Source organism: Lethenteron reissneri, chromosome 21 (genome assembly GCF_015708825.2).
Source record: "Lethenteron reissneri isolate LAM-NWPU_2019-01 chromosome 21, ASM1570882v1, whole genome shotgun sequence".
In the NCBI taxonomy this organism is placed as follows: domain Eukaryota; kingdom Metazoa; phylum Chordata; class Hyperoartia; order Petromyzontiformes; family Petromyzontidae; genus Lethenteron; species Lethenteron reissneri.
Genome location: NC_083799.1, coordinates 3,740,578 through 3,760,393, shown reverse-complemented (window position 1 = coordinate 3,760,393; position 19,816 = coordinate 3,740,578). Strand labels below are relative to the sequence as shown.

At 42.6% G+C, this 19,816-nt stretch overlaps 1 protein-coding gene across 1 annotated transcript in view; it reads left to right on the top strand.

The window, feature by feature from the left end:
• Positions 1–19,816, top strand: part of R3HDM1 (R3H domain containing 1) — a 76,954-nt gene that overhangs the window by 32,117 nt on the left and 25,021 nt on the right. The window contains 18 exon segments of the mRNA XM_061555520.1: positions 815–904; positions 2,009–2,150; positions 6,527–6,605; positions 8,174–8,233; positions 8,354–8,494; positions 9,801–9,912; positions 10,314–10,409; positions 10,586–10,623; positions 10,762–10,818; positions 11,181–11,416; positions 12,187–12,420; positions 13,179–13,360; positions 14,448–14,585; positions 15,408–15,701; positions 16,183–16,285; positions 17,642–17,838; positions 18,269–18,420; positions 19,410–19,516. Coding sequence (XP_061411504.1) covers positions 815–904; positions 2,009–2,150; positions 6,527–6,605; positions 8,174–8,233; positions 8,354–8,494; positions 9,801–9,912; positions 10,314–10,409; positions 10,586–10,623; positions 10,762–10,818; positions 11,181–11,416; positions 12,187–12,420; positions 13,179–13,360; positions 14,448–14,585; positions 15,408–15,701; positions 16,183–16,285; positions 17,642–17,838; positions 18,269–18,420; positions 19,410–19,516 — 2,458 coding nt within the window.

The following is a 19,816-nucleotide window of genomic DNA, read 5'->3' as shown; positions in this document are numbered from 1 at the left end:
GCCTTACCCCTCATGCTGATTAATTTCTGTAAAATGCATATGGTATAAAAACTTTTCGACTTTTATTTAAATTGCAGTCATTTTCTCATTTTAAAACATAATTGAAAACATGCAATCATATTCCTTAACTAAAACCATAGAAAAATACTGTATTTATGAAGGATTTCAGGTCTGTCAATGGCCAGTCATCAGTGACTTGGTCATAACATTTAACTCGTAACCATTTTTTCAGAGTGATGGGGCGGGAGGCTATAATTATGTTTAATTTATATTTTGTGGCACTGAAATCTTAGTTTTAGACTCTATAATTTACCAAGCGTTGAATCAGTGTTTTTGCTGTCTATAAAGATTACATGCACAGAAAAAACGATCTGCAAAGTTAAAATCCACCAATATTACCACTTCAAAACACAACAATATTGTCACGTTTACTAAGATATCATTAATGTACCAATGTATAAATACAATTTTGGCCAATAAATCTAGCTTAAGAAATGTCATGACTAAATTTAACATAAATATTCATGACTGAATTCTTTATCTCTATTTGAGACATACAGGAATCACTGCAATCCACATTTGCGCCAGAAAGAGCCTCAAACCATTAACCAAGTCCTGGCTCAGGTGCTTAATTTCAGTCCCTAGAACAATAGAGCCTGAGAGTTGACTTTAGATAACAAAACCTGCAAAGTCATCCTGTCTGCTTTCAGACGTTTATATCCTGCACACTTGGCAAAGGGTTCCAGTATTTAGCATCATCATTGTAGCGATCGTCCTGTCTCCTCTGCTGTATATTACTTCTTGTCTGCCGCAGTCGGGTGTCAAGATGAAGCTGGTGCGGAGCCTGGCGGTGTGTGACGAACCGTCTCCTCCCCTGGTGGACGGCGACAGCCAAGAGAGCCAGGTGCACAATTCATATGCACTCTCTCGCAATACTGCTCCGTGCTACAGTCCAGCCGGTTTTCCTACAGTGGTCATCGGCATGTTCCTCACAGTCATGAAAACCTTCGCATGCCCAGCATGCTGCAGGAATTGGCCATTGTAAGCGTCTTACTGAACTACCGAGGGTGTCCGGAATCATGTCTGTTCATGTGACTCGCTATCCAGAGCTCCTCATTATTTCAGACTCTTCCAGAGCCAACTGACTTAGAGCATAGTGTATTGCACAACAACAACAAAAACACCACACAACCAATCTCACACAAACACCACCCCAACAAAGCAACCTTCTTGTGCTTCCAGTGGCCATCTCATCATGTGCCCATGCACGAGCTAAAAACTCAACACAATAGGTGACGTTTTTGGCTATAGAGACATTAGAAATGTCATGATTAAATTTAACATAAATATTCATAACTGAATTCTTTATCTCTATTTGAGACATACAGGAATCACTGCAATCCACATTTGGAGACTGCACTTTATACAATGGACCTGATAATAATTAAACTTTGAAATGCTTTTTGATGGACAGTTTTTAAACTGGCATCTGAATCGGTACCTTTAAGTAGCAGTTAACTCAACAAGAACATCCTTCCACTATCACATATGTATTACTAAATTAACTCATTTACATACACATATACTAATTAATCACTCAAATAAACAAAGAGAGGAGAGGGGGTAGAGAAACATGCCGATGGTTGCATTAAGTCTGAGGTTGTGGTCTGCCAAGGAGTTTCTGGTCACCCTCGATTGCCTCCACCAATCCTTCATCAGACCCTGATTGTACCATTGCATGTTGTCCAGGTATAGTTTTATGTGCTACTCTTAATGTGCCGACAACTACCACAGGCAATTTTTCACTTGCCTGCTCTGCTTGCTCATCTCAGTAATAACCTGCCTGCTCAGCTCCAGCACCTTTATCATGTTTTACTCATTAACTCGCGGGGCCTTGAAGATTTGAGAATGAAAGGGAAGAATCTCCCATTTCCCTACGTCGCTTGCGTGTTCATCGTTGCTGGCATTCACAGGACCAATCTTAACATAAGCAATGACATTATTTCAGGAGCCTCAGTTGGACAACAGAAACAGGAAAGAAGAGGAGAGGCCATGCAAGGAGGGCTCCGGCAAGGATAAACTAGCAGAGAACGTTCTGAGTGACAAACCCGAAAAGGCGGCTCCCAAGGGACAGAAAGTACTCTCCCGAGGCAAGTCCCAAGGCTCACTGTCATACACTTAAAAGACATAACTTGACAAGTGTCTTAATTCTCTCTTTAATTTCACACTGATCATTCTGTATTTTTTTGCATGCAAGCCCTCATCCACAGGGCCATAGTGTGTGTGTTCAGCTTTACATGTAGGCTGTGTATATTGACAAATGAACGGGCAAAGTTGGCTCATTTGTGAGTTGAGTGTGTTTGTAGTCATCGTTTCTGGCAGGAAGGTACGGGTCTGTATTATCATTACTGTCTTTGACCATTCTCAATCCAATGCTGGGGTTTAAACTTTCCCAAGCTACCTTTGCTCCCTAGCTATTGCATTCCATATGGAATATTCCACGTATGTATATGTAGTGTCTGCAGAGTATTTTTTCTGAAATCTTAAATAACCTTTTATTAAACCAGATGAGAGCCCTTTGAGAAAACATACATCTGGGAAAGGAGGCCTTTGGGAAATATGGATAAATACAGATGTTAAGGGCACTGCAACGGTCTGAACTATGAAAGCAATAATGTTTTTAAATTAAAGGTAATTATAGCATTTAAACAATTAAATTGGTACATAATGCAAGTATATTTTACATATATTGTAACCAATTACAATTCACGGAAGAGAGTATAATGTAGCAACATATTTTACAGAAGGATACTTTATTTTTTCTAATTATTGAAATCTAACATTCAAATTGGGGAAATTGGTACGGTTGGCTGCATATCATCTAGAACGCTTACATTTATATTCACCAATTAGTAATTCTTTTTTTCACCACACATTAGAATTAGTGGTGCTATAACATGGAAGGAACATTCAAAGCTAGAAATTACATACTTAATTTTCAAAGTACAAAAATGGAAAGGTTGTCAATAAGCCTAAAAAGTAAGATGTAAATTTAAATTGTGCTATGCGGAAAAGGCAATCAAATGTGTGATGAGTTTAATATTGCACGTTTGAACATCCCTTGACATAATCCACTGTTAAAATCAAATTACATTTTATGAAGCTTTGATGATCGAGCTTACTAATGATCCAAAGAGACTCAAGCTCCAGTTGGTGGTGGAAATTGTTATATTTCATCATCATCTTCATCGACCATTATCTGTCCACTGCTGAATTAAGGCCTCACCACATTGATATTCCTCACACTCCTCTGTTGCCACAATTCATCTATCTCCTTTGTACGAACTGATCTCATCGCTCCATCTCCATGGTAGTTATACTCTCAAACGTGTTCCCTCCTTTGGCTCCATTCTGTCACCAGTATCATCATTTGGCTATCAGCTCTTCCCCAGGCATGTCTTACCCAAGCCCAATCATTTTAAATCAGCAGAATGTCTCTGATTTGCATTTGTTCTCTGATCCATGTGTTCCTCTTTCTGTTCTCACCATGCAGAGTACCTTATCTCTTTTGTGTGATTTTCAACTTGGGTTCCGTATTTTTTGTCATAGTCTACGTTTTCAATGTAGTTTGTTATCGCAGGGAATGTGCACTAATTCAAAACATTCTTCTTTCAGCAAATTGGTTTGTTACTTTTGTTTATCTGGTTTCATTTTCCAAAAGCACTCCATTCTGCTCTCTCTTACCTCTTTGTAGAGTGATGTATCCTCTTCTGCTTTCGATAATTGCCTTGATATAATACTCTGTGTTTTGCAGTTGCATCCTTCCAACCAATTATTTATTTTTATCCAGATAACTTGTACGTTATCTTTAGCTCCACTTTGCAGTTTTCTTCATGATAATTACATCCTGTCCTGAGGTGCAATACCCTTGATTGTTATGACTACGGTGTAAGCAAACTGCGATGATTATTACTTTCACCTTTTACCATTACGTCTTTATTTTTCTAATACATTTTTTAGAAACATTTGCCAGCGTTGTCGTGAATCCCCTTGGTGAGAGGTATTTTCCTTTCCCGATTCATTTTGATTGAGTTTTGTTATTGCAGTGTCAGTGTTGATCATTTATATATATATTTATTATAATAGATTTGGTTTGTGACAACTTAGATTACTGCATAATTCTCAACTGCATTAATTGCCTTTTATACTTCTAGATTCTGATGGGAAATATTGATGTGGTCAGTGGTAGAACACCCTAGTCGAATACCAGTTTTCTGCCGTGGTTGGTTGTCCTTTAAATTGACCATTATTTTATTCACTATAATTTTCATGAACATTTTATCTTTGTGGTATAAGAGACTAACAGGTTTGGAATTAATAACAATCAATTTTAATGGCCTTTTTAAATGGAAGACTGAAATGTCAATCTATGATTGAGGTAATTATTTTCTCGATAAACATTTGGTAAATAAATATGCTAATTTGTTCCACCAACTTGTCTCCCTACTTTGATGTCCACAGTTATTCCATCTAGTCCAGGAGCTTTCTCTTTTTACGACAAATGGCAGTGTTTATATTTTTATGGTTAATAGATGTGATTAAACCTCACACTGCTGCATCTCTCCATGTATTTTTTACATTGCCGCATCTTGCTGTAATTAATGCAGAATTTTCTGCAACGGCTAAATGAGATTAAATTTGAATGTCAGAATTGAAGCCGCCCCCACTTATAGTAAGTGACTGCTTACATAAGAGCCACTTCCGGCACTGGACCATTGCCAGGTGAAGGGTGACGTAAAGGCACCTACGTGTGACAATTTGTAAATTTATGGCCACAATGCTGGCACAATGGTCACTGGTTCTACCCCTGCCTACGAAGGCATCCCCATTAAATTAGACGGGCATCTAATTTCCTGTGTGTGGGCGATGTTCGTGAGCTGCATGTGATGCTCGCACATGTTTCAGCTGCAACTCGCAGCCCCTGCGAGCTGCAGCTTCTTTATGCTGACCCAATTATGTAGAGATTTAAAAGTTTTTTTCCTCAGTGGCTTGTTTATGAAAAAGATGTACATGAACATGTGCAGCCCTTTTATTGGTCCACTGTTGTAAAAAAATACGTGGGTTAACGAAAATGAAATGTAACAAATGAAATGAAGGTGTCAGTGGTGTACGAATATCCAACAAAAACAGCTTTGCAATGAAGACTGCCTTATACGACAAACATAGTAGAATAATATCGCAGGTCATTGCCTTTATCCACTCTTCACACTGTCTAACACCGTAGCTAGATATGTGTTTATTTTTGTGCTGCAAGGCATTGTTAATGAAGACAGTAGTGAGATTTTTATTTTTTTATATCAATTGTGATTTGTTTACTTTGACCATGTTTTTTAGAATGTGTACATAAATGATTGTGATTTTGCAGCTCTATTGACAGCAACTTGAGAAGGCCGTAGTGATTATTAATTCTTAATGCATCATTATTGCTTATTGCCATTAAAATTGATGTTACACATATTTTTTATTTCAATTCGTTTAAATAACTAAATTTATTTGTACAGCCATGGGTTTATCTTCTTGGTTCTATCGGTAAAGTCACGTAGAATGGAAATAATAAAATAATAAAAATAAAACATAAAATAATTCTCACGACGTTTCGGCCACAACGCAAGCAGCCATCCTCAGGTGAAGAACAGGTCTGTCGAGAAGACAGTCCGAATGACAACCCCAGGCTTGGAGCGTCTCTTTTAAGCTTAGAGTTGCGGCATCTCAGCTTAAAAGAGATGCTCCAAGCCTGGGGTTGTCATCGGACTCTTTCTTCTCGACAGACCTGTTCTTCACCTGAGGAAGGCTGCTTGCGTTGTGGCCGAAACGTCGTGAGAATTATTTTATTATGTTTTGTTTTTATTATTTTATTATTTCCATTCTACGTGACTTCACCTGAAAGAACCAAGAAGATGAATCCCTGCAGTCACGAAAGCTTTAAATCGAAATTTAACCGCCACTACGGGGTGGGATTCCACAAAACTTTAAGAACCTTCAACAAGCTCCGGGATAAGAAGGCTCAGCTAATCGAGTCTCTCACCTTTCTGAAGAGATGCCGCGACTCTAAGCTTAAAGAGACGCTACAAGCCTGGGGTTGTCATTCGGACTCTGTCTTCTCGACAGACCTGTTCTTCACCTGAGGACGGCTGCTTGCGTTGTGGCCGAAATGTCGTGAGAATTATTTTATTATGTTTTATTTTTATTATTTTATTATTTCCATTCTACGTGACTTTACCAAAAGGACCAAGAAGATGAATCTCTGCAGTCACGAAAGCTTTAAATCGAAAGCCATGGGTTTCTTCCCCTTATTTGATATTGTATCAAAGGCGCTATTTAAGCTGTAATATTTTTTTTGCATTATGTAATTCACATAGTTGCCCTTTAAGTTAGTAGTCGTGCAGTGGGCATTGCAAAATCAAATTTTTTGCACTGTTAACAGCTGCCTATTAATGCTGACGGGTGGTGATTGCAATCTTTGCAGATTCTAGCCAGGACTACACTGACTCAACGGGTGTGGACGTGCACGAGTTCTTGGTGAACACGCTGAGAAACAACCCCAGGTCCACAGCACTTGCATCGTCATTGTAGGCCATGAAGCTGTGGCATGCAGTCAGGCACGCCGTTATTTACAAGAGCCTCTTTCTGCTGTGCTCTTCACTAAATCCTCATACGTGTTCCAGAACAGCCGTCGGGGACGAAAAATGCAGGAAAGAAAATGGGCTTTATTCTGTCAATTTAAAAAGCCGCAATGCTGTGATTAAGCGCAAGGCAGCCTTTATATTGCTCTTTAGTGGTTGCGTTCTGCGAGTGTACCGCTATGTAGGTCGCGTCAGCCTTGACTGAAATACTGGGGGTGCTTGCAGCAAGCTCTCATTTCTCTCCCGTTCTCCCGAGACCACGTTGTGCTGGATCGGCTGCGAGCAGCTGCTGGAGCGAGCAGTGTGCGTACAGCGGTAGCAGAGCGCGAGCCCTGCGCATTTGTCAGTGTTCAGCGCGCCAGTGCAACTGCTGCGCTAATTGGTATGCACGAGGAGATTCGCACATGTACTAATACTGAGATCAGTATGTGTATGTCAGCAGTTGACTCGTGCATTCTGTATGGTGCCCTTTCAAAAATAATTACTGCACTGCAATTTGTGGATGAAAAATATAAATTGGTGCTTTATATTCTGCATGCTGCAATTTGTTGAAATAAAGTTACTTCAATATCTTATATCTATATAAAGATCTTCATCTGTCGCAAAAACCTCTCGGGTACTTCCCGACAAGGTAGAATGCTGAAATGTGGTACATATGTAGCTTTTAGGACACAAACAACAGGAAACCTCTGAAAATCCGAGTTTTTTTATTTTAAGACCCCCAAATCTCGATTTTAAGTGCCCCATAAACAGCTTTGTGTGTGTTCTTCACTGTAACATGATAACAAATGTATGTGAATAGCTTCAAAAAGTCAAAGAGTCTCCACTTGTTGGCCATCATTGTCAACATGCCTGGAATCTTCTCCAGAGCCCGGAGGCACATTTATTGTGGTTTGATTGCAAATTTTCAGAAGTGGTAAAAAAATATTAAAGCACACTGTATGTAATTTTGAAACCTGAATCATTAGAGAAATACTGGCAGACTTCTTTTGACCTTGCCGTATAAAATATGTGCGCAGTACAATGATTATCACATTCAGGACTTCCAAACAACGACTTTTATTCCACACAATTTAGTGAGACGGCCTTGAATGAAGTACATGAAAGAGATCATTGATAAATATGAGTAATTATAATTGTGACGATCAAGTAATTTTTTTTCTTCTTAGTAACACGTTTCCTTTGTGGACAAGCCATGTTTATCCAAGACAAGGCCAATATAATTTTTTTTTATAAAAGGTCGCACGAGGCTGCCTAGACTCGGGAAACTCAAGACAAATGCTCTGGTGTCCAACAGCGATGAACAGGGAACGTGTGTAGTTTCGCTGCTACGTCAATATTCATGGTGTGGTGTGAAATGAATTATTCTGGGCTAGGATTAGGGGTTAGGAGTGCAGACAGATTATCCACACACATTTTAGCTTCATAATATAACATTTTTGTGGTATTTTTTTGTTATGCACATGCTTTCTTTTTTTTTTACCTCGCAGAGACAGAATGATGCTTCTGAAGATGGAGCAGGAGCTCACCGACTTCGTACAAGACCACAAGTAGGTTGACCTCACTGACGGAGTTCGCCAGAGGGAATGAGTTCTACAATACGGAATGTGGTGGTTCATGTATGAGCTCAGGTCCAAGTGCCCAGCATCATACCGCACCATCTCTTTCAGGCAACACTATAGGAAATTCCCACCGATGACGTCGTACCACCGCATGCTCGTGCACCGTGTAGCTGCCTACTTCGGGATGGACCACAACGTGGACCAGACGGGCAAGGCCGTGGTGGTGAACAAGACGCCCAGCACGCGCATGTGGGTGAAAAATCACGGCACCACTGGTCTGCTCTTTTGTTTCTTAGTGTCCGTTTTTTCTGGCGATTATGAGAGCACGTTGAGGTGTATTGGCTGTTTTACAAGCACAATCAACATAGTTCATGGGTTGTGACCATTATGAGCCGGCACTCATGGTAAATCAAGTCAGCTGTGAAGTTATAAAGTGGTGCCGTGCTCAAACGAGGTTCGGGTTGTTCTCATCTCCATCAGATGGCTCTGTGCCAGTGCAAAAAAATACAACGTTCCTATGGCAAAGAACGTGTTCCATAGGACAACCACTTTGGAAATGGCAGAAAATACATTATTACCTAATTAATTATTTTATGTTCTCCATAGCACTGATGATCACTGAATTATTATTCTGTTGTATAAAAATTACAATACTTTATTCTATTACTAGCGGGAAGCACCCGGCATTGCCCGGGGGAAAAATATATTGAAAAACTTCTCAACTGAAAAACATACCATATACAAATGAAAAAAGAACTTTGATCATTACCTGATTAATAAAAATTAAAATAAAACCCAACGCGCGGTGGAAAAAAAACTTACGCTCGGGCGCCAAGATTTGTTTCTTTAGAACCACCAAAGGAATTGAAGGTTGTAGATTTCTTTAGAATCGGCCTATTCCCGTTTAATCGATACCACAAACGCTCATCAGATATCAATTCTCGCTACACACTTCATGGTCATTCCCCCCCCCCCCCAAAATACAAAGTACATTTTTATACGTTTTACATTTTGTACAGTATGGGAGCTAGCCACATGGCAAATTAAAAGTTTGTTAGCTATTTCCCCCCCCCCAGCCACGCATGTGTGCGGGAGACATGGCCTACACGGAGGGTTGGGAGGGGATGCGTGACGTCAGCAGGCACACTGCGTCAATCTGCCACATGCGAATGACATGACAGAGATGTGACGTCACCGCTCACTTGCGTGCAAAATATATGCATTATTGCGTCCCCCCCCCCCCCCCCAGAAAAAAATACAAAGGTGTATTTTTATAATTTTTGCATGGTGTACAGTCTGGAAAGACCCACATGGCAAATTTCAAGTTTGTTGCATGTTTCCATTTTATATATATATAGATTATTGTAGGTCAGAAGTTTTTCATTTATTTACGCCTTAAAACACCAGCTTTTATTCAGATTCAAGTCCATGTTTCCAGGGTTACCACACACTTCCATTTTGTCACCATCTTGCCACATACAACCCGACCCAAAGTATTTTGTTTAAAGCTACTCTATTTTTAACCTAAAAACCTATTGGCCCTGCTCCCTTACAGCCCTGAGCAGAGGTTTTCGGAGCATTTTAAAGATGATGGTCCGTGTGATGAAGCTCAGAAGCGTTTCATTCTAAAGAGGGACAACTCCAGCTTGGACAAAGATGACATGCAGGTGAGCACACTTGTCTGTGACAATGGACACACAGCCAGTTTTGATGCACTGAGATTTTTTTATTTCTTAATTATTTCCTTCCATTTTGTAGAAAGTCAGTTTGACCAATGACCAAAAATTTTATATTGATTTTTGTATAGTCTTAATGCTGGTAACAAAATATGTTGCTAGCTGTATAAATCACTCGATTAAAAATATACACACAGCTTTAAGGTTGTGTCATGCTCCCATTGTTTTTGAGACAACATCATGCAGAGTAGTGACTCATGGGAGGTGACTCTTTCCAAATCAACATGTCTGCATCTTCCAAACGTCTGGCCATGTTGCTTTGACAAACCCAAAATGTTTTATGCAATTGTATGGGCCCCACTGCTTTTCGTGCCGTATTCCACACATTTTAGCGCATCCGGCTACTGCAGGGCGAGCGGCGCAGCAAGTCAATTGAGGAGCGGGAGGAGGAGTACCAGCGTGCCCGAGAGAGAATCTTCGCTCAGGATGTGAGCGCTCGCACTCGCTTCCATGCCTGCACAACAGCAATTTGCGACAATCCGTCATCGCACATTTGTCATCGCGTTGCTGCGCTCTCAGAATGAAAAAATTCAAAACACCTGCACACATACCTTTGTCGTTGAGTTCCAGGGATAACGTGTACATTTGTTTCGTCTCTTCCTAGGCCATATCTGCGCAGGACACTCCTCAGATTGAAATCAGGTGAGCATCCGCCTTTAATGACTATTGTTCATGTATCTCTTACCCGTCGGCTCGTTATTTAACTGCTGTAACCCGACTCCTAACCTCTGAAACAACAACTGTAATGATGCACCTAATTCTGTTTAATAACACCAACAGAATCCAGGAGGATGGCAGCACCCCTAATAGCACTCACAAACGGCGGCAAATTTTTAGGTACTAGACCACTTTTCTTGGCGGTGCTTTGCGTAGTGCACGTAACTGTCCTGCACGCATGCTGCATGCTCCCATTGTAAAACGCCGCTTGTATTTGACTGCCATGTACTTCACCCTGTTAAATAATGTATTGTCAAAAGTCGTGGATGTGAATCAAAGCTTGCTGCAAGAATCTTGAAGTATGTAAACAGAAATGTGCATTTTTTATTGTGTCATGCAAAAATTATCACTGTAAATATTGACAAATTTTTTAATCATGAAGAGCATCGGAAATCATCATTGTGATGACGCCATCGGCCATAGTGGTTCAGTCATTGTCGGCGATCACCCAGTGTTGGCATGTGTCCGTGCTCCCGAAACAGAAGCCGGAAGGACAGCGGGCGGCTCTCCAACGGGGGGCGACAGAGCAGCACTGACACGGAGTTGAGGCCCTCGGAGCCCCGGCCCTGGAGCAGCACAGACTCGGAGAGCTCGGGCCACCGGCTGTCACGGCCAGCCGTCACCAAGGCCAGTAGCTTCGGCGGCATCTCGGTCCTGGTACGCGGGGACAGCACCTCGAGCAGCAACAAGAGCTCTGTGGGACGGCTCTCCAAAACCGGTAATATTCTCTTTTCAGATGTAAGCAATCGTAGATGCTGTAAAGAGATTGTTTTTCTCTTTTCGCTGTGTCACTTCATAAGACTCAAGTTTGTTGAGTATTATCACTTTGTATTTGTGGGGTTATCACTCTGGGTATTTCATTTTCCTCCCACAGGAGAAATATATTTGGCCAAGCAATGCAAACAGCACCCAAATGTAAATGAGTAATGAGACTCAGAAATTCTTTCCGAATGAATAAAGGAATATGTTAATTAGCCTAAGGCTAACAAGTTTCAAACTAACTTGTTTGCCTGTCCTAGGACGGAAGCTGAAATATTAAACATGTACATTTACGTTTTCTTGTGTGATTCACACGCTCATGATTTTTAGTGGGGGGGGGAGCCTCTTTTGCAGTGACGTCGCGTACGGATGTGGCACTGTTCTGCGTATATTTATTTTTTACTGTCACTTTCTTTAAAGAAACGTCTGCGTAGAGTTATTTATTTGATTAACTTTCAATAAAGAAACGTCAAATTTAAAGCGAATTTGCGGAAAAAAATGTTTGCGCTCGACGTGCGGGAGTGTAAAAATGCACACGCTCATGAATATTGATGAGGGGGGGTGGGCCTCATGTGAAGTGACATCACGTGGGGGGGGTGGGCCTCGTGGAGTGACGTCACGCGCGGGACACACACATTCTTGGCACATTATATTAGTATGAGAACGACTGTAAAACACACAGCCTAACCTTACAGCATGTCTCAATTTCCCTCCCCACTCATTCTTCAGGCTCGGAGTCATCCAGCAGTGTGGGGTCGTCCTCAGGCTCGCTTGCTCGCCCTGCCGAGACATCCACCACAGCCGCCCCCAGTGTCCCAGGCCCCGTGCCCGGTGGCCTCGTTGGCTCGGGAGGGATGGCCGTTGGGATGGGCCCGCCCGCCGCCAGCGGCCCCAGCTATTACCTGCTGCACCTGGACTCAGCCGGCATTCCACCTGGCAGCATTCTCATAAACCCACAGACAGGTAGGCCCCTACACACTGGCTTCAAAATGAGTACTAAGAAACTGCTTTGGTAGCAGTACATGAGCAAAGGATACAACCACTGCAGTGTCTTCCTAGTGTTTTTATGGTACCTCGTTGTGAATTGTGGTCAAGGCATTGTCTGGTTCTGTCTTTACTGTGAATAACGGCCATAGTCTTAATCGTTAGTCGGATACATTTTGTTTCTGTTGTAAACTCGTGTTAATGATGACGGTGATGAGGTGTGTTTGGTCCGTGCGTCCCCTGTGGAGTTCATTCATTTTGTCAACAAAACTTTTCACAAAATCCCAAAAGCCAATGACTGCAATAGCTTGCTTTGGTTTTGAGAATGACATAAAAAATCCCCAATATAATTAACATAACATAAAAATTAAATAGATGTAACAAAGACAGACTTGCATATAATTTTTGTAATGTATTTTAAATGTTATCAAGTTTAAGTTTGTTTGCAATTATTGCACCATCACCATACCATTTGTCATAAGCAAAACATAATTAGACTGTTCAAATACATTTCTGTATAATCCATGAACCATTTCTATAACATATATAATGAATAGGTAGGAAAATTACATGTCTATTTTATAATGCATCATCCATGGACTTTTGACACAGTGGGCACTTGCCAAGTCTAACTGCTACTGTGTTTAAAATATTTGATATTTCTTACGATAGGATTGCCAGGCCTGCTGGACTTGTTCTGCGATCCATTTCACTGAACCCGTTGTTTGCTCCAACAGGGCAGCCACTGCTGAATGCGGATGGGTCCCTGGCAGTGTACAACCCTCCCACCGGGCAGGTACAGCAACCGCAGCAGCAGCAAATAGCCACACAGATGGTGGGGCCTGGTACCTGTCAGCAGTTGCTCCACCAACGACCAAATCCACAGCAGAGACAGCAACTCCCCCACCAGGCCGCACAGGTGAGGAATATTTCTCTGCACTCATGTTGAGGCAGACAAATACATAATCCCACATACACAACTACACAGATTCCCCGTGAGCCTTATCGACGATTGAGGCAAGTGATGTTACCTAGCAAACGCTGCATGGCACATGAGGCCACACCTGGCAATCTAATTCTCCCCATTGCTGGTGTTTACACACCGCACCAGGTACTCATTTATATCTGAATCAACCTAGAAGTGGCCCAGTACCGTTTCTGATGTCTCTCGCCACTGATGTTCACTGGTAGAGAATTGAACTCAGGTCAACAGGTTCATAGTGGAGTGTGCTAACCACAAGGCCACCACTTCCCATACACACACAATAAACTGGCATAGCTCTCCCACCGAATTCTAGTATGGTACATTATAACGTGTGTAACCATGGAGATAAAAACGTGGCTCGCAACTAGACTTTGCTGGATGATTGATGCCTTGTGCTGATATGGTTGCCCCACTGCTGTTGAAGCCAAGCAGATGCTAACTTTTACCTTAATCTGTTAAAAACCTTATGTTCACTCAGCTGTCCCAGTATCTCAGCTGTGGGTGCATTCTGCTTATAAGAAACCAACCTGGAAAAATCAAAGAGTTCTCAAGTTGTTGATGCGTAACTCGGCTTTGTGTCCCCTGGGCTGTCTGACGCGAAACTGGCTTTAGCTTCATTAGAAAAAAGATATATATCAGGCACTCTGGCTTTACTGCTCAAGTGATGTTACTGCATTCACCTTAAATTAAACTATATGGGAATGACATCACAGAAATACTACAAGAATACCATAATGTATTTAGCACAGTTGGCTATGTACGGTGCGAAAGAAGTTTAACATACATACAAAATTACACGCTTCCCTTCAACATTTAAGTCTGTTTTCTCAATCACAAACTCATGTCACACAGCTTGGGATCCACAGCTGAAGTGCATAGCTGCAACGTAAGGCCTGTTTTTTTCAGGTTGCGTCTTTCTCTGCAGTCATATACTTCTTGGATAAAGGAAAATATTATTACATCACTGCTACTGGTGCAATCTGTGATGTCTTGTTCTTGCCCACATGTCCCTGCTGCCCAGTGCGTGGCACTCGGGTCCCAGCCTGGCTCATACCCACTGGCATCCTACGCTCCCAGCACAGCCACCCACCACCCTGCGGCCCCCACGCAGCCGCTAATGCCTGTACTTCACACCCAGCAGCAGCAGCAGTACCACACGGTAAAGCCTCAATATTCCCGGGGTTCGGTATTCCATCACGATGGTGCAGAAGGGAGCACAAGAGCGTAGCTAAAGTTGCTGAGTGTTAATTGATGCTCAACTGCTTAATGTTTGCTAAGAGTACGGGTATTGTTTGTGCGACTGTGCTCATGGCTTTCATAAATTCAACACCCAACCCTTGGCCAGGAGTGATGCTGTCCATCTCATGCCACTCACCCCTCCTCCCGTCTCTTGCTGTGCTTTTGGCTGAAATCCTGAATGCCTGTAGTATTCCACACGTGAACGTTTTCTTTTCTTCTCATTTCCCTGAGAATAGAATGACCAGACAATTAAAAAGGAAGCCGCCAGCATTCATGCCTATCCCGCAAAAGACAACATGATAAAATTATGACTAAAATGGGCTCTTCTGAGCTTGAATTACTTCTAAGTTTTATATAATAACATGCTTAACATGTTTATTGTTTCTTCTTGAGTCCATTACAAAGGTCATTCAACATTAAATGTGTATTAATTAATTTTCACTTGTACCTGTTGCTATCAACTATCCTGTGCCTGTTGAAGCAAATATGGCAGTCGTTTCCCAACTTGTGGTCTTCAGACCACTGGTGATCCACATGGCTGTGGAAAGTGATCCGTGGAACTGTTACAGATACGATTTATTTTCGCAAAACACCATATTTCTACCGCATGGTGGTTCTTGACATTTTTTTTGGGTTGCCCGTGGATCCAAAACCTTTGAGAATTACTGCTTTCTAATATGTGAATTAAGGTACTACACACCTCAACAACGCTCACCTTTTCTTATTCTCTACCACCCTGCAGCCAGAGGAGCTGGGCCCACACTTTGGCCAGATGAGCCTGAATCGGCAGACGTCGGGTGACACGCTGGATGCCATGCAGCCGCACGGCCACGCGGCCATGTGCCCTGTCATGGTGCAGGGCTCCCATCAGCCTGCCTACATCGGAGTGTCTGGCATCTCAGGCCTGCTGCACCAAGGGGGCTTCCACATGGGAGCATCAGCAGGACCCACAGGGCAGGGCAGTACTGGGCAGCAGCCAGGCCTGCAGCAGCACCAGCAGCAGCAGGGCTATGGGCAGGCCCAGCAGCATGGTCAGGTGCGGTACCACGTGCCACATGCACGGGTGTGTGTGTGCATAAATGCATGTATGATAGTTGTGTGGTGAATACAATAATTGCAGAGTTGACCAGTCTCTATTGTCTGCAGTTTCAATGTTATTTTGTTTGACTAGTTTGTTGTTTGTAAACAGATGCGGCCACCAAATCTTGAATTTCTCAGTCTCAATGAAGCCCCTGTAAGGCCAAGAATCCCAATTATAAGTTAAATAGTTTTTGCAACTTGAGTTTTTCTTTGCAACTGTTAAAACACGATACAATTTTTACCAACGTGTTTTACATTTAAGCCAAGATGCATTCATCTCCAAAAGGAATTTGAAACATTTTAATTATATCATTCACCATTAACGCATGTGACCTCAATCTTCAAATGCATGGGTGTATTTTACATTTTCTGTCCATTAACTCTTTACGTCTAGGTCGCTTCTAACCTATCTTGACGGCTGTTGTCGTTCCATGCAGATGACCGTTTACTTCTGCCCTCCATCCCCATATCCTCCACCGGGGCAGCAGTACCGGGGTGGAGCTACCATGCAGTATAGTGGTTCTCGCGGCCAGCAGCCGAGTGAGGCCACGCACACACACAGACACAAACCAACTGTTGCTCGAATTCTGTATCTCACCCACTCATTGTCCCAGAGCCGTGTGGCTGGATGTAGTGTAAATGCTCAGCAGTGTATGCCGTAAGATTACAGTAGTCAGGATACCCTTACCACAACACATACAGATTGGGCCATGATGCAGCGTTTTTTGGGTCCACAAATCATGTTATTTGAATGTGAATTGTTTATTTGTTCATCTGCATCATAAATAGGTAATTGATGCATTAATTGAGATAAGTCTCTTACGAGAGATGCGTGGGCTCATATTGAATGGTCATAGAAGAAATGTGTTTGGATGGGAGTTGGTGTAAGATATCCACTGATTTACTCCATTCATTACCAGTTGCACACGTACGTAATATATATGGAGAATCTCATGAATTTCGGTTTAATAATATATCACAGTGGTGTAGTCCAGAGAATATAACCCTATTCCTCACTGAAGGGTATGTTCACATTGGATAGGCACTCTAAACACACCTCAAGAAGCACTGAGGCAGCATCGTCTAACTGATGCGTTTGCCCTCGTTCTCATAAAGCCTTTGCTTCTGCCAAAAAAGGCAGGCATGGAGCAGCAGCTTCGGTGCGAAGGTGAGTGATGATGCCACACATTTGGGCAGCAGCAGCTTTTGGCCCGAAATCCTCCATCATTGACAGGGGTGGCACATTCAGTGCACGCACACAAGCACACACGCTGGGGGACGCAGCAGAGCCGTGCGGCCGGGGGTGCCTGAGGAGGAGGCCGCAACGCTGCCTGGGAGTGATGAGCCCTGTCCTCTCACAGTGAACCGGTCTCTTTCCCTGGCAGCCCACAGTGCAGCAGTGCACAGCATCGCCCACGGGGGGGTACTTTGTTGAAGCAAATGAGTAGCTCCTGCACACATAAAATACAATTCAGTGAGCCTATCTTTGTTAGACTCGATAGCCATTTTATCATACCATGTGCTTGCTTTTATTGGTTGGTTACCATAGAATTTTACCAATGCGTTTTTAATTGCTGTTTTATTTGAATGTATATGTTGTATGTTGTGTGGATTGAATTCCAAGAATACCAGGTAGAATTTATATTTCTGAAACAATATTAAAGGTACTGTAGTGGATGCATAGATCTGAAACAAATGTTCCAATATAAGAGCCCATTGGGAGAGTCTCTTGCAACACAGAACTGAGATGACTAAAAATGTAATAAAATATGGGAGCGGAGTGCAATGTTGGCAAAAAAATATTTAATAATTAAACATTACAGAAACATAACTAACATATGACAAAAACCTTGTTTTAGAATGCCATTTACACGTCAAAAATGTGGATGCGCGCAGGTTATCAGCCCGTGGGTGCGGTGCCACAGCCTGCCTACGTGAGCATGCAGCCGCCGCCGGGCCAGGGCATGATGCCGGGGCAGCAGGGAGGCCTGGCGCACCCCATGCCTGGGGCCCTGGGAAGTCCAGTGCAGGGGCCCGTTGGTAGCACCTTGCAAGGGATGATGAGCCACTACCCTCCGATGTCGGCGTATCACGTAAGGCGGCTTGATCTACGCTGCTCGCTCACTAGGTGGCAGTAGAGGCCTTGCTCATCGGCATGACTACAAATTACAATTAATTGTATTTTCAGATACGATTTAAGAACTTGCTTAATTTCCATTGAGAATGTAAATGGCACTGTAGTACACATATTGGATGGCTTGTCATGTCAGTTCTAATGTAATTTGATTGGTCATCGCATGCAATCGATGGTTTTGCAAATGATTAAAAGTTGCCGAGTAAAGGTGCTATATACGAAATAATGTGGTAATGACGTTTTTACGGTTAAAAGTGTATTTAACACATCTTAAATATATATAGTACATTATTGAGGGTAATACATTTACAAGATGTCTGCCAGACTCAAGGGTTCACAATTTGCATTGTGTGTGTTCTCTGCTTCCCTTTTTCATGATGTTTAATCAGATGGCTCAGGCTGCCCCCTTGGGGCCCGTGCCCCCACCCCCTCCCCCTCAACAGCAGTACCAACAGCCCGTGCTCCTCAGTGGACAGCCCCACGGCACCATGCCTCCCATGTTCTGCAGCATGGGCCAGCCGGCCCTGCAGAGCAATCTCAGGTACACTGCAAGCACGATGCCAGTTGGCGTATCCCCACTTCTCTAGCTTTCCCTGCCCGACGCTCGGGAAGCTTCGTGGGAGGCCTTTTTGTGTCGGCATCATTCCACTGCAGGCGTGATGTTCAGCCTAATTACCACCTTTGTCAAGGTGCAAATGTATGTACTAGCACACTTTCAATTCGTGATATGTCCTTTAACAGAAAATCTGCAGTAAATAACATTATCCACCTGGAATTCATGCATTATGCATCAGCCTCAGATTTTTTTTTTTTCTTGGCAAAACCGGCCACATGAATGTTTTTAGATACCATTCTTCAGCACAATTGTTGGCATAATCTTTATTCTACCTTCCCGGTGTTTTCTGCTTTATTTATATCATGAACTTTAGTCACAATTGAGGAGACCACCCGCATGTGTTATGTAAAGAATGCACCTTGTGTGATCCAGGATGCATAGATAAGATGTTTAACCTCATGTATTTGTGTGGCTTTACTTAGGAATGTAAACATACTTGATAATGTGCCTTATACTTGACATGTAACCTTCGTTATACTTATAACTGTGAAGATCTCAATTGCTGTGACCAAGGTGCCGAGACCACTGTTTTGAAATCATCTTCATCGCAGCCTATTGTTTTTACTGTGACAAATGCAATCTGTTCAAGTCCTACAAGGAATGTGTCTGTTTATTTGTCAATCTAGAAATCTGGATCATGGTCTGTCTTGCAAAATAATCGTATAGTCTCAAGTAATTGTCATCTTAGTCAAAGTAATAGATGTATTCAAAGCAAATACTACTTGGAAAAAATATATTTCGAAGGCTAATCAAACAATAGATTAAATTATTTTCTGCTGTCTAGTTAATCAGACTTCCCTACCTGTTTCATTTAGTTTCATTTTCTAAGTCTGTTTTAATGGCCTTTTGCCAAATAGCATATGCTCACCCTGCACATTCTGGTGTGAATTTGTGTCGTGACAATCGGCCGGCAGTGGTTCAGTTCTAGGCTACCTGCAGCCCCCTGGCATGGAGCAGCTGCAGTTTCCAAGAACTCAGTCCCCTGCCGCCTCCCAACCCCCACACGGGCAGCACTACGCAGGTGAGACCGTGGCATCACAGCCACTCCACAGTGCCACCATTGTACACCGGCGAATACGCGCCCTGCTCATCATTAGCTGCATGTGTCTAGAGGCGATGGTTTTCAGCAGGTCAGTCCGGTCTGGACTGACTTCATCAACTCTGTGCCTTGTTTACATTACCAAAAGGAATGTTCTTTCCAGCACTCTGATGTATTTTCAGGTTCTACCCGCACGATGCCCGACGTTTCGCCCCACATGCATCGGAGAGCTATACAGCAATAACGTGATAAACCTGTAGAGTATAGTTCTCTCCAGTTTTT